The following is a 13,949-nucleotide window of genomic DNA, read 5'->3' on the forward strand; positions in this document are numbered from 1 at the left end:
GCATAACAGTGAAAGCTAACACCATGTTTCCTGATGATATCTCCCAAGGGTAACATATAAAGCGTGAAGAGTAGCGGCCCTAGTACAGCCCTAGCTGCCTCCCGTCACAGAGGTCAGTTAATTCTCAGCACATAGAGACTCTTTCACCTAGATATCACACTATAGAGACTGTGTCTGTTCCCCGAACTAGAAAATACAAAAAATGTCCAAATCAAGTTAAGATTAACAATTTAATTGAGGTTCAACAAATAAAAAACAGAAGCAATATGGATAAACAAATGATAAAGCTTGGCTTATTGAATATCAGATCCCTTTCTACGAAAACACTTTTTGTAAATAATATGATCACTGATCATAATATAGATGTACTCTGTTTGACAGAAACCTGGCTAAAACCTGATGATTACATTATTTTAAATGAGTCCACCCCCCAAGATTACTGTTATAAACATGAGCCACATCTAAAAGGCAAAGGTGGAGGCGTTGCTTCAATTTATAACAACGTTTTCAGGATTTCTCAGAGGGCAGGCTACAAGTATAACTCGTTTGAAGTAATGGTACTTCATATAACATTATCCAAAGAAACAAATGTTAATGATAAATCCCCTGTTATGTTTGTACTGGCTACTGTATACAGGCCACCAGGGCACCATACAGACTTTATTAAAGAGTTTGGTGATTTTACATCCGAGTTAGTTCTGGCTGCAGATAAAGTTTTAATAGTTGGGAGATTTTAATATCCATGTTGATAATGAAAAAGATGCATTGGGATCAGCATTTATAGACATTCTGAACTCTATTGGTGTTAGACAACACGTTTCAGGACCTACTCATTGTCGAAATCATAATCTTGATTTAATACTGTCACATGGAATTGATGTTGATGGTGTTGAAATTATTCAGCCAAGTGATGATATCTCAGATCATTATTTAGTTCTTTGCAAAATTCATATAGCCAAAATTGTAAATTCTACTTCTTGTTACAAGTATGGAAGAACCATCACTTCTAACACAAAAGACTGCTTTTTAAGTTATCTTCCTGATGTATCCAAATTCCTTAGCATATCCAAAACCTCAGAACAACTTGATGATGTAACAGAAACTATGGACTCTCTCTTTTCTAGAACTTTAAATAAAGTTGCTCCTTTACGCTTAAGGAAAACAGTTTGACACCATGGTATAATGAGCATACTCGCAACCTAAAGAGAGCAGCCCGAAAAATGGAGCGCAGCTGGAGGAAAACAAAACTAGAGGTATTTCGTATTGCTTGGCGGGAAAGTAACATATCCTACAGAAAAGCATTAAAAACTGCTAGATCCGATTACTTTTCTTCTCTTTTAGAAGGAAACAAACATAACCCCAGGTATTTATTCAATACAGTGGCTAAATTAACGAAAAATAAAGCCTCAACAAGTGTTGACATTTCCCAACACCACAGCAGTAATGACTTTATGAACTACTTTACTTCTAAAATCAATACTATTAGAGATAAAATTGCAACCATTCAGCCGTCAGCTACAGTATCACATCAGACAGTGCACTATAGACCCCCTGAGGAACAGTTCCACTCATTCTCTACCATAGGAGAGGAAGAATTGTATAAACTTGTTAAATCATCTAAACCAACAACATGTATGTTAGACCCTATACCATCTAAGCTCCTGAAAGAGGTGCTTCCAGAAGTCATAGATCCTCTTCTGACTATTATTAATTCCTCATTGTCATTAGGACATGTCCCCAATGACAATTAAGCCTCTTTTTTAAGCCTCTCATCAAAAAACCACAACTTGACCCCAAAGAACGTACTCGGTTACTAGCGTAACCTCGGTTCCCTGAGATGAGGGAACGAGTACTGCGTAAGCTAGCTTACGCTATGGGAAAAGGTCCCCTTTTCTCGAGAATATAAAGCCAAAAATTATCCTTAATTTTTAAATAATGTAAAACGCAGTGCTGCAGCACAGCAGACCCAAGCGAAGCGGCTCGCGCGCTTAATGCCTGTGCTGCGGCAACTGCAGCAACCTATGGTGAGGCGGCGGAGAGGAACGAACCAATGGGGGCGCTTCGCGCCCATTGGACGTCAGAGCGCGCAAAAATAGGCGTGGCTGGAACTATATAAGCCACCGCTTCACCATAGGGATCAGGTTTTAAATCGACTGAAGCGATCACCCGGTCCGAGCACATAGCACGGCAGGTTACGCAGTACTCGTTCACCTCATCTCAGGGAACCGAGGTTACGCTAGTAACCGAGTACGTTCCCTTTCGAGAGTACTCTCGTACTGCGTAAGCTAGCTTACGCTATGGGAACACAATGTAAAACGCCGTGCGTGCTCGGGAACTTCGACCTGTCACAGCCCAAGGCGAGAGCCCGGGGCTTTATAGCAGGAGAAATCCCAGTCCCAACAGCCAACCTTAGTGAGCTTTATATAGGGAACGAAAAAAGGGGGACGTGATAAGGCTTAGCACGTCTATATAGAAAGTACCCTGGCCTGCAGGGCAGGGACTTGCAGATTATAGAATCTAATAAATGTGGACGGAGAGGCCCAGCCTGCCGCCGCACAGATATCATCCAGTGGTATCCCGCAGGACCACGCCCATGACGAGGCCATACCTCGGGTGGAATGGGCTCTGATGCCGAACGGGCAGTGAAGGCCTTTAGATTTGTAAGCCAGCGAGATAGTGTCTACTATCCATCGCGATAGGCTTTGCTTCGTGGTGGCGAGACCTCGGGTGCGCCCACCAAAGCATATGAAGAGCTGGTCCGACCTCCTGAATAAGGCGGAGCGCGTAATATAGGTTTTGAGAGCCCTGACGGGGCAGATGAAGCTCGCGTTGCTTTCGTCGATTTGCGAGGAAAGGGCTGACAGCGAGATGACCTGCGCTCTGAACGGTGTTGAGAGCACCTTGGGGACATAGCCGTGTCTTGGTCTGAGAATGACTCTGGAGTCATTAGGCCCAAACTCGAGACAGTCAGCACTTACAGATAGCGCATGTAAATCCCCCACTCGCTTGACTGAGGCCAGAGCCAGTAGAAAAGCGGTTTTGAACGAAAGAAGCTTCATATCGACAGACTGAAGCGGTTCAAAAGGGGGGCCCTTTAAGGCCTCTAGGACCGTAGACAGGTCCCAGGAAGGGATTTAAGGGGGTCGGGGAGGGTTCATCCGACGAGCTCCCTTAAGGAAACGAATGACCAGTTCGTTTTTTCCCAGTGATAGGCCGGCCACTGGAGCATGAGAAGCTGCAATGGCTGCCACATACACTTTGAGCGTAGACGGGGATCTGCCCGCATCTAAACGCTCCTGTAGGAAGGAGAGTATCTCCGTCACGTCACATAAGTGAGGGTCTAGGTTCCGTGTCCCGCACCAGGTGGAGAACACTGACCATTTCTGCGCGTACAGGCGCCTGGTTGAGGGCGCTCTGGCTTCCGTAATGGTCTTTAACACTCCCTCAGGGAGGTTCCCGGGTACCCGTTGAGGGGCCATACATGAAGGGCCCAAAGTTCGGGGTGGGGATGCCAGAGCGCGCCCTTCAGCTGCGTGAGGAGATCTTTCCGCAGCGGTATTGGCCATGGGGCTGTACTGGACAGCTGCATCAGCTCGGAGAACCAAGGTTGGGTCGTCCAGAGTGGGGCTACTAGCAGCATAGCACATCTGCTCTTCCTGACCCGATCGATGACCTGCGGTAGCATCGCGACCGGTGGGAAGGCATAAAGCGGGCGTCTGGGCCAATCGAGGGCCAGCGCGTCCCTGCTCTTTGAAAAATATATTGGGCAATGAGCGTTGTCTTCTGAGGCGAAGAGGTCGACCTCTGCCCTGCCGAAGATGCTCCACATCAACTGAACCGTTTGTGGGTGAAGAGACCACTCCCCAGGGGGAACATTCGCCCTGGAAAGCATGTCCGGGCCCCGGTTCAGGATGCCAGGTACATGCGCTGCCTTTAGCGAGCGCAGATTGTAATGTGCCCATGTCAGAAGACGTTCGGTCAGGGTGTGCAAGGTTTCTGACCTGACACCACCCTGGCGATTTATGTAGGCCACCACTGACATGCTGTCTGATCTGACCAGAACGTGGTGGCCCTTTAAAAATGGGAGGAAAGCTTTCAGGGATAGTTCGACCGCTATCATCTCCAGACAGTTATGTGTAACAGTCGCTCCGGGCTCGACCAGAGGCCGGAGGCAGACCTGCCCTTGTACAGGGCGCCCCAACCGAGGTTGGATGCATCTGTCGAGACTACTTTCCATTTCGAGACAGCGCCCGTGCTTACGCCTAACTGATACCAGTTGGCTATTTTCCAAGGGGCCAGAGCTGTGATGCAGCCGTGGGTCACCCTGATGCGCGCGCGGCCGGAAATCCAGGCGCGCGCTGGAACACGGTCTCTCAGCCAGTTTGAGAACCGCAGAGGCTGATGCCATCAGACCTAGCATTTCCTGAAATCGTTTGAGTGGGTAAAGAGACCCGGCTTTGAACGACACGGCTAGATGCTGAATAGTGAGAGCGTGCTGTGACGTCAGACGCGCTGTACATGTCACAGAGTCTATGTCTATCCCCAAAAAGGAAATCCTCTGGCTGGGAGACAGAGCGCTCTTGACAGTGTTGATCGTGAGACCCAGGCATTCTAAATGGCTGAGGATCCAGGATCTGTGTGTCGTCAGTAGTTCCTCGGAATGGGCTAAAACTAGCCAGTCGTCGAGGTAGTTCAATACTCGCACTCCCCGCATTCTCAGGGGTGCGAGAGCGGCATCCATGCACCGTGTAAACGTACGGGGCGCTACGGAGAGGCCGAATGGAAGAACCATGTACTGATAAGTCTGCCCCTCGAAGGCGAATCTCAAGAATGGCCTGTGATGGGGTGCTATTTGAATGTGAAAGTAAGCGTCTTTCAGATCCACTGAGAAAAACCAATCCCTCGGGCGAATTTGCGCGAGTATTTGTTTGGTAGTTAACATTTTGAACGATCGCGTCATAAGCGCTTTGTTCAAACATCTGAGATCTAGGATGGGTCTGAGACCGCCATCCTTTTTTGGTACGAGGAAGTAGCGGCTGTAAAAGCCTGACTCGTGCTGCGCAGGGGGGACAGTTTCTATCGCCCCTTTTGCAAGAAGGTTTATCAGTTCGGCGCGAAGGACGTGTGTCATTTCGCTTTTCACTTTCGTTTCGACCACGGCGCGAAAGCGCGGCGCGAAAGCGCGGCGGTCTGCGAGCGAACTGGAGCGAGTAACCTCGTTTTATTATATTCAAAACCCAATTTGATATGCCGGGGATGGCCTGCCATGCAGCGGCTCGTGCGGCTATGGGTTGAATGTGCTTCGGGCACTGGCCGCCTGTTATGAGGGGACCAGTAGCTCGAGTATGCTGTGCTTGTGACACTGTGGTGACAGCGCTTATTTGTAGGGTTGCGCACTGAGAAGTGGGCACGCGCGCTACATTTAGAGCACCTCCGACGCGAGCGGGAAGGTGGGCATGAAAGGAGACCCGAGTGTGCCTTTGTGACACTTGGGAGAGTGTGTATACATGTAGGGGTGCGTACTGTGTAGTGGGCACACTGCCTACATAGAAAAAGCTCTTTTTGTGCTTTATTGAGGTCGCCGTGAAAACGGCGTTTGTGTGCAGGCGTGCATGCATTGTAACAGGCTCGTTTACTGCAGTATAGACATCTCCAACCGCCTTTAGTGAGGGGATTGGAGGAAGCATGTGAGGTTTCTTGTGTGGTGGTCCGGCCGCAGCGGGACTTAACCACGGTCTTTTCAGCCCGAAGGTCAGGAGGGCTTCGGAGGCTCGGGGTTCAGCACAATCCTGGGCCGAGGTCCCCGTCTCTCTGGCGGTTTGCGGCTCGTAGAGCGAGAGCGGTGCTGGGTTTTGGTCGCTGGGCGAGACTGTAAGTCTGGCTGTGATGGCTTCGAGGTCTGAGGGGGCGGCGCATTTCTACGGCGTCCCGCAGCAGAGCTAGAGCGTTTCGGCAGGAAGTGTCTCATTGCCTGTGATGTTTTCTGAGCCTCAGTGAAGCGTTCAGCGAAACCCTTAACCGACTGGCCAAAGAGGCCGGAAGGCGAGATAGGAGAGTCAAGAAAGGCGGATTTGTCGGCGTCTTTCATCTCCGTGAGCGTGAGCCAGAGGTGTCGCTCTAAAACAGCGAGGCTTGCCATGCTTCGGCCGATCGCTTGTGCTGTGGTCTTTGTCGCACGCAGGGCTAGATCAGTAGCGCTGCGGAGATCTTTAAAGTCATAGGTATCTGGGGCAGACTCGTCCAGGTTACGGAGAAGTCTGGCCTGAAAAACCTGCAGCACAGCCATGGTGTGTAGAGCCGAAGCAGCTTGACCAGCGGAGGTGTAAGCTCGGCCAGCGAGAGCTGAGGTGGTGCGGCACGGCTTGGATGGATGCACAGGCTTCGACCGCCATCCTGCGGCTGAGGGCGGGCAGAGGTGTGCAGCAATAGCCTCCTATTGTCGACAGAGGAGAGCGCTGACGAGACAGAAGTCTTCAAGCGTGCGGAGAATGGGGCTTTCCACGACTTCGTGAGTTCATCGTGAACTTCCGGGAAGAAGGGGGCGTTTCTTTGCGGAGGGAAGAACCCCTGCAAGAACCATTCGTCCAGCCTGCTTTTAGCGGGCTCGTCTGGAGGAGACCAGTCAAGCTGAAGGTCGCTGACAGCCCTTGTAAGCACGCGAGTAAGCTCCGCGTCGATATCAGCGCGTTGTCCGGTGCAGCTGGGTGCTGTAGAGGGGGGGGGGTCCGCAATGGAGCCCGACCATTCCTCACTACTGGACGCGGCGAGAGAAAGGCTGTCGTGTCTGTCCTCTTCCGCCTCAGGCGCTCCGAAGGAGAAGGGGGCGCTGGTGAGCAGGGACTGGCGCTGCTCGTCCACAAAGAGGACAGGCGAAGGAGAGAGAGCGGGCGAGGCACGCGGGGAGTGTTCCGGCGTGAGCTCGCGTGTAGCAGTGTGCTCAGGCATTCTCTGATCGCGGCGTTTCTTACGCGGCACTTGAGAGAGAAGAGGCGGAGCGGGTGGAGCATCGTGGCTGGTTTGAGCTAATCGAGCCCGCAGGGTCGATATAGCCATGTTGTCGCACTCAGGGCAGCCGCCCTTGGAGAGTGCGCTCTCAGCATGCTCGCGGCCCAGGCAGGAGACACAGATGATGTGGCGGTCCTCGCTGGGCAGAGGGCCTCGGCAGGAAGCGCAGGCCCGAGGCATTTGAAACAACGCCTCGAATTCTGGAGAAAAAAGTGTGATGCAGCGGCAAACACACTAGCTTTGTAAAGGATATAGTCACGCCGGATGGCGCAGCAGGAAGCGAGTGCTGAAGGCGGCGTCGAGATGAAGCACGAGCCGGCGTCCTCAGATCTGCGTTGCAGTGCTATCCTCACTACTGGACGCGGCGAGAGAAAGGCTGTCGTGTCTGTCCTCTTCCGCCTCAGGCGCTCCGAAGGAGAAGGGGGCGCTGGTGAGCAGGGACTGGCGCTGCTCGTCCACGAAGAGGACAGGCGAAGGAGAGAGAGCGGGCGAGGCACGCGGGGAGTGTTCCGGCGTGAGCTCGCGTGTAGCAGTGTGCTCAGGCATTCTCTGATCGCGGCGTTTCTTACGCGGCACTTGAGAGAGAAGAGGCGGAGCGGGTGGAGCGGGTGGAGCATCGTGGCTGGTTTGAGCTAATCGAGCCCGCAGGGTCGATATAGCCATGTTGTCGCACTCAGGGCAGCCGCCCTTGGAGAGTGCGCTCTCAGCATGCTCGCGGCCCAGGCAGGAGACACAGATGATGTGGCGGTCCTCGCTGGGCAGAGGGCCTCGGCAGGAAGCGCAGGCCCGAGGCATTTGAAACAACGCCTCGAATTCTGGAGAAAAAAGTGTGATGCAGCGGCAAACACACTAGCTTTGTAAAGGATATAGTCACGCCGGATGGCGCAGCAGGAAGCGAGTGCTGAAGGCGGCGTCGAGATGAAGCACGAGCCGGCGTCCTCAGATCTGCGTTGCAGTGCTATCCCGCTGAGAGGCTTTTCGACGGCGTGTAGAGGCTTCTCCGGAGAAGACAGCGAAGTGCAGGTGAGATCGCTGAAGGAGATGAAATCTGATCCCTATGGTGAAGCGGTGGCTTATATAGTTCCAGCCACGCCTATTTTGGCGCGCTCTGACGTCCAATCGGCGCGAAGCGCCCCCATTGGTTCGTTCCTCTCCGCCGCCTCACCATAGGTTGCTGCAGTTGCCGCAGCACAGCCAATAAGCGCGCGAGCCGCTTCGCTTGGGTCTGCTGTGCTGCAGCACTGCGTTTTACATTATTTAAAAATTAAGGATAATTTTTGGCTTCATATTCTCGAGAAAAGGGGACCTTTTCCCATAGCGTAAGCTAGCTTACGCAGTACGAGAGTACTCTCGAAAGGGAACTAGTTAATTATAGACCAATCTCGAATCTCCCTTTTCTGTCCAAGATACTAGAAAAGGTGGTATCCACACAATTATATTCCTTCTTAGAGAAAAATGGTATATGTGAGGATTTCCAGTCAGGATTTAGACCGTATCATAGTACTGAGACTGCCGTATCATAGTACCTCAAGGCTCAGTACTAGGGCCGCTACTCTTCACGCTTTATATGTTACCCTTGGGAGATATCATCAGGAAACATGGTGTTAGCTTTCACTGTTATGCTGATGATACTCAGCTCTATATTTCTTCGCAGCCCGGTGAAACACACCAATTTGAAAAACTAAGGGATTGCATAGTCGATATAAAAAACTGGATGACGAGTAATTTCTTACTGCTAAATTCTGAAAAAACAGAGGTGTTAATTATAGGACCTAAAAACTCTGCTTGTAATAACCTAGAACACTGTCTAAGACTTGATGGTTGCTCTGTCAATTCTTCGTCATCAGTTAGGAACCTAGGTGTGCTACTTGATCGCAATCTTTCCTTAGAAAGCCACGTTTCTAGCATTTGTAAAACTGCATTTTTCCATCTCAAAAATATATCTAAATTACGGCCTATGCTCTCAATGTCAAATGCAGAAATGTTAATCCATGCATTTATGACCTCAAGGTTAGATTATTGTAATGCTTTATTGGGTGGTTGTTCTGCACGCTTAGTAAACAAACTACAGCTAGTCCAAAATGCAGCAGCAAGAGTTCTTACTAGAACCAGGAAGTATGACCATATTAGCCCGGTCCTGTCAACACTGCACTGGCTCCCTATCAAGCATCGCATAGATTTTAAAATATTGCTTATTACTTATAAAGCCCTGAATGGTTTAGCACCTCAGTATTCAATTCAATTTTCAATTCAAGTGTATTTGTATAGCGCTTTTTACAATACAAATCGTTACAAAGCAACTTTACAGAAAATTAAAAATAATAATAATAATACAAGACGTAGTCAGCTAGATGATGAACTATCAATATTATTAATTAATAGTAATTATATGATGCAGTCACACATGTAGCAATAATTGTTAGTTCTGTTTGTTGATTCAAGGTTAGGATCATCTGGGGTCCTCTGAGGGTCAGCATCATCTCTTCTCAGGTGTTCTGGATCCAGACTGGAGCTTGTGTAAATCCTAGTTACCACGGGATGTAAATCCCGTGGCAAAACATAGAAACAAGATAGAGACATCATTAGCATAGCTGCTGATCCAACAAAGTAAAATTAGTTTAACCCAAGCTAAAGAATAAAAATGCAGATGCAACTACACTCACAATTTAAGAGATACATTATTCGAATGCTTGGCGAAAGAGATGCGTTTTTAATCTAGATTTAAACAGAGAGAGTGTGTCTGAACCCCGAACATTATCAGGAAGGCTATTCCAGAGTTTGGGAGCCAAATGTGAAAAAGCTCTACCTCCTTTAGTGGACTTTGCTATCCTAGGAACTACCAAAAGTCCAGCGTTTTGTGACCTTAGGGTGCGTGATGGGTTGTAGCGTGGTAGAAGGCTAGTTAGGTACGCAGGAGCTAAACCATTTAGGGCCTTATAGGTAAGTAATGATAATTTGTAACAGATACGGAACTTAATAGGTAGCCAGTGCAGAGACTGTAAAATTGGGGTAATATGATCATATTTTCTTGACCTGGTAAGGACTCTAGCTGCTGCATTTTGGACTACCTGTAGCTTGTTTATTGACGAAGCAGGACAACCACCTAGAAGTGCATTACAATAGTCCAGTCTAGAGGTCATGAATGCATGAACTAGCTTTTCTGCATCAGAAACAGATAACATGTTTCGTAGCTTGGCAATGTTTCTAAGATGGAAGAATGCAGTTTTTGTAACATTGGAAATATGATTTTCAAAAGACAAATTGCTGTCTAATATAACACCCAGATTTCTGACTGTAGAGGAAGTAACAGTACATCCGTCTAGTTGCAGATTGTAATCTACAAGATTCTGTGTGGTGTTTTTTGGTCCAATAATTAATATCTCTGTCTTATCTGAATTTAATTGGAGAAAATTATTTGTCATCCAATCTTTTACATTTTTAACACACTCTGTTAGCTTAGATAATTGGGAAGTTTCATCTGGTCTCGTTGAAATATATAGCTGAGTATCATCAGCATAACAGTGGAAGCTTATTCCGTATTTTCTAATAATATTACCAAGGGGCAACATGTATATTGAAAATAGAAGGGGACCTAGGACGGATCCTTGTGGCACTCCATATTTTACTGATGATAAATGAGAATGCACCCCATTTAAGTAAACAAAATGGTAGCGATCGGACAGGTAGGATCTAAACCATCTTAGAGCCTGCCCTTGAATACCTGTATAGTTTTGTAATCGATCTATGAGTATGTCATGATCTATGGTGTCGAACGCAGCACTAAGATCAAGTAAGACTAGAAATGAGATGCAGCCTTGATCTGACGCAAGAAGCAGGTCATTTGTAATTTTAACAAGTGCAGTTTCTGTGCTATGGTGGGGCCTAAAACCTGACTGAAATTCTTCATACAGATCATTTTTATGCAGGAAGGTGCTCAATTGAGCAGACACAACTTTTTCTAAAATTTTAGACATAAATGGAAGATTTGAAATAGGCCTATAATTTGCCAGTACACTAGGATCTAGTTTTGGTTTCTTAATAAGAGGCTTGATAACCGCCAGCTTGAATGGTTTTGGGACGTGACCTAAAGATAACGACGAGTTAATGATATTGAGAAGCGGTTCTTCGGCTACAGGTAACAGCTCTTTTAGTAATTTAGTGGGTACAGGATCTAATAAACATGTTGTTGGTTTAGATACAGTGATAAGTTTATTTAGCTCTTCCTGTCCTATATTTGTAAAGCACTGCAGTTTATCTTTGGGTGCGATGGATGAAACTGAAGTGTTAGACGCTGTAGAATCTACATTCGCTATTGTATTTCTAATGTTATCTATTTTATCAGTGAAGAAATTCATAAAGTCATTACTATTTAACGTTGGTGGAATATTTGAATCAGGTGGCGTCTGGTAATTTGTTAATTTAGCCACTGTGCTAAATAAAAACCTTGGATTGTTTTGGTTATTTTCAATGAGTTTGTGGATATGCTCTGCCCTAGCAGTTTTTAGAGCCTGTCTATAGCTGGACATACTGTTTTTCCATGCAATTTTAAAAACTTCCAAGTTAGTTTTTCTCCATTTGCGTTCAAGACTACGAGTTACTTTCTTGAGAGAGTGAGTATTACTGTTATACCATGGCACAGTACGTTTTTCTCTAACCTTTTTCAATTTGATGGGGGCAACAGCTTCTAATGTATTAGAGAAAATAGTGCCCATGTTGTCAGTAATGTCGTCTAATTCATGTGTATTTTTGGGTACAAATAGCAGTTGAGATAGATCAGGCAGGTTATTTGCGAATCTGTCTTTGGTGGCTGGAACAATAGTTCTGCCCAGACGGTAACGCTGAGACATATAGTTAATATCAGTTATACGCAGCATGCACGATACAAGGAAATGGTCTGTAATATCATCACATTGGGGTACAATATCTATAGCAGTAAGATCGATTCCATGCGATATAATTAGATCTAGTGTATGATTAAAACGATGAGTGGGCCCGGTGACATTTTGCTTGACTCCAAAGGAGTTTATTAGGTCAGTAAACGCAAGTCCTAATGTATCATTTGCATTTTCAACGTGAATATTAAAATCTCCCATGATTAGCGCCTTATCAACTGTAACTAGAAGGTCTGAGAGGAAATCTGCAAATTCTTTTAGGAATTCTGTATACGGCCCTGGTGGTCTATACACAGTAGCCAGAGCAAGAGATACATTAGATTTCTTTTGCATGTCTGACAGTGTAACATTTAGCAAAAGTATTTCAAAAGAGTTAAACCTGTATCCTGTTTTCTGGGTAACATTGAGAATATCACTATATATTGTTGCAACACCTCCTCCCCGACCAGTCTGACGGGGCTCATGCTTATAACAGTAGTTTGGTGGAGTAGACTCATTTAGACCAAAATAATCATTTGGTTTTAGCCAGGTTTCAGTCAAGCAGAGTACATCAAAACTATTTTCTGTGATCATTTCATTTACAATAACTGCTTTGGGTGTGAGTGATCTAATATTTATGAGCCCAAACTTTAAAAATTGTTTTTGTTCATTTACTTTACATTTTTCTGGTTTAATTACGATAAGATTTTTTCTAGATCCTACATTATATTTTGACCTCACTATTCGGGGAACAGACACAGTCTTAATAGTTTTTACAGCACAAGTACTTTTATCATTTAAGCGGGTGGAACAAAACTCATCATAATAGTTATTAGAGAATTGTCTTACTAGTCACATGGAGCGAAGTGTCCTGGAGATGTTGTCAGAGAGCAGCTCCGCTCCGATTCTGCTGGGGTGTAATCCATCAGCGCGAAACAGCCTAGGACGCTCCCAGAAAAGATTCCAGTTATTAACAAATAGCAGTTTCTGTTCTTTACACCATGACAACAACCATTCATTTAAAGCAAAAAGTCTACTGAACCTTTCGTGTCCTCGTCGATACGTGGGCAGTGGTCCTGACACGACGATCGTCGCCGCGGGCGTCGTGCTGCGAACCTTCTCGATCAGGCTGCTGAAGTCCCTCTTCAGCGTCTCCGTCTGCCGCAGCGTGGTGTCGTTAACCCCGGCGTGAAGCACGACCGCTCTGGGGCTCTCGTCGACCTTCAGGATCGCGGGTATCTGCGCAGAAACATCGAGAACACGAGCACCAGGCAAACAATGAGTGTGCACTTTACCTTCGGCTAACGTAGCACTTACGTGTCGGACGATGGAGTCTCCGATGATCACAGCGTCGCGTCCTGTCTCGCGGAGGGGAGCGAAGCGGTTCCGGATGGAGATGTCGAAGGCAGGAGGGGGAGAAGTCGTCGCCCGGGACCCGGCTCGCGTCCTCCGCTGTGGATGCACCCAGGGTCCGTGGTGTCCCGGCGTCGCAGTGAAGGACATCTGGGAAGATCGCGTCCTGGGTGCACCGGGCCTGTGCAGAGAAACACACGGAGTAGACGTGGTGGGACTGTTAACAGATCGCTGTATACTTACCCCGGACTTGTGAGCGTCAGCCCGGGATGATTCCAGCGCGGTTCTCCGCTCTCTCAGCTGGGCCTGCCTTACCTCCAGGTCGCGAATCTGCTTTCCCACGGCCTCGAGCTCGAGCTGCACAGAGTGGAGACATTCATCCGCCATTAAAGCAAGTAACAGTGAGTACAGCAGTGGTAATGTGTGTGAATAGAGTATTAGCAATGTTAGCGCAGTTAGCTGCAACCACGCCGCTGATGCTAACGGGCTAAAAGCTAATAGCGGACCCGGGAGATCAAAATAAAACTAGTGATAGCGAGGCGCTCTGATTGTTTTTGTTGTAGAATACAATAGAGGATATATTCACACGTTATATAAACGGAAACGATGATGTATAAAATTGTTTTTTGAGTTAAAAATAGTCAATGAAAAGAATATAGTGACGGAGCTCAAACGCAGTATTTGAATGAGCTCCTTTTACATTATAATCCTCTACGTCCG

The 13,949-nt window shown here is 47.4% G+C and overlaps 1 protein-coding gene across 1 annotated transcript; it reads right to left on the reverse strand.

The window, feature by feature from the left end:
• Nucleotides 1–12,619: 12,619 nt before the first annotated feature.
• LOC132151330 (uncharacterized) lies at nucleotides 12,620–13,564 on the reverse strand. Its single transcript, XM_059559433.1, has 2 exons — nucleotides 13,473–13,564; nucleotides 12,620–13,410 (listed from the first exon to the last, which is right to left on the reverse strand). Exon 2 carries the CDS (start codon nucleotides 13,377–13,379, stop codon nucleotides 12,729–12,731), a length of 651 nt encoding a protein of 216 aa, XP_059415416.1. The 5' UTR covers nucleotides 13,380–13,410; nucleotides 13,473–13,564; the 3' UTR covers nucleotides 12,620–12,728.
• Nucleotides 13,565–13,949: the final 385 nt, after the last annotated feature.

Source organism: Carassius carassius, chromosome 10, assembly GCF_963082965.1.
Source record: "Carassius carassius chromosome 10, fCarCar2.1, whole genome shotgun sequence".
NCBI classification, from domain to species: domain Eukaryota; kingdom Metazoa; phylum Chordata; class Actinopteri; order Cypriniformes; family Cyprinidae; genus Carassius; species Carassius carassius.

Excerpts from the sequence above, each read along its gene's own strand:
- LOC132151330 (XM_059559433.1), bottom strand. The coding sequence starts at position 13,379 with ATGTCCTTCACTGCGACGCCGGGACACCACGGACCCTGGGTGCATCCA.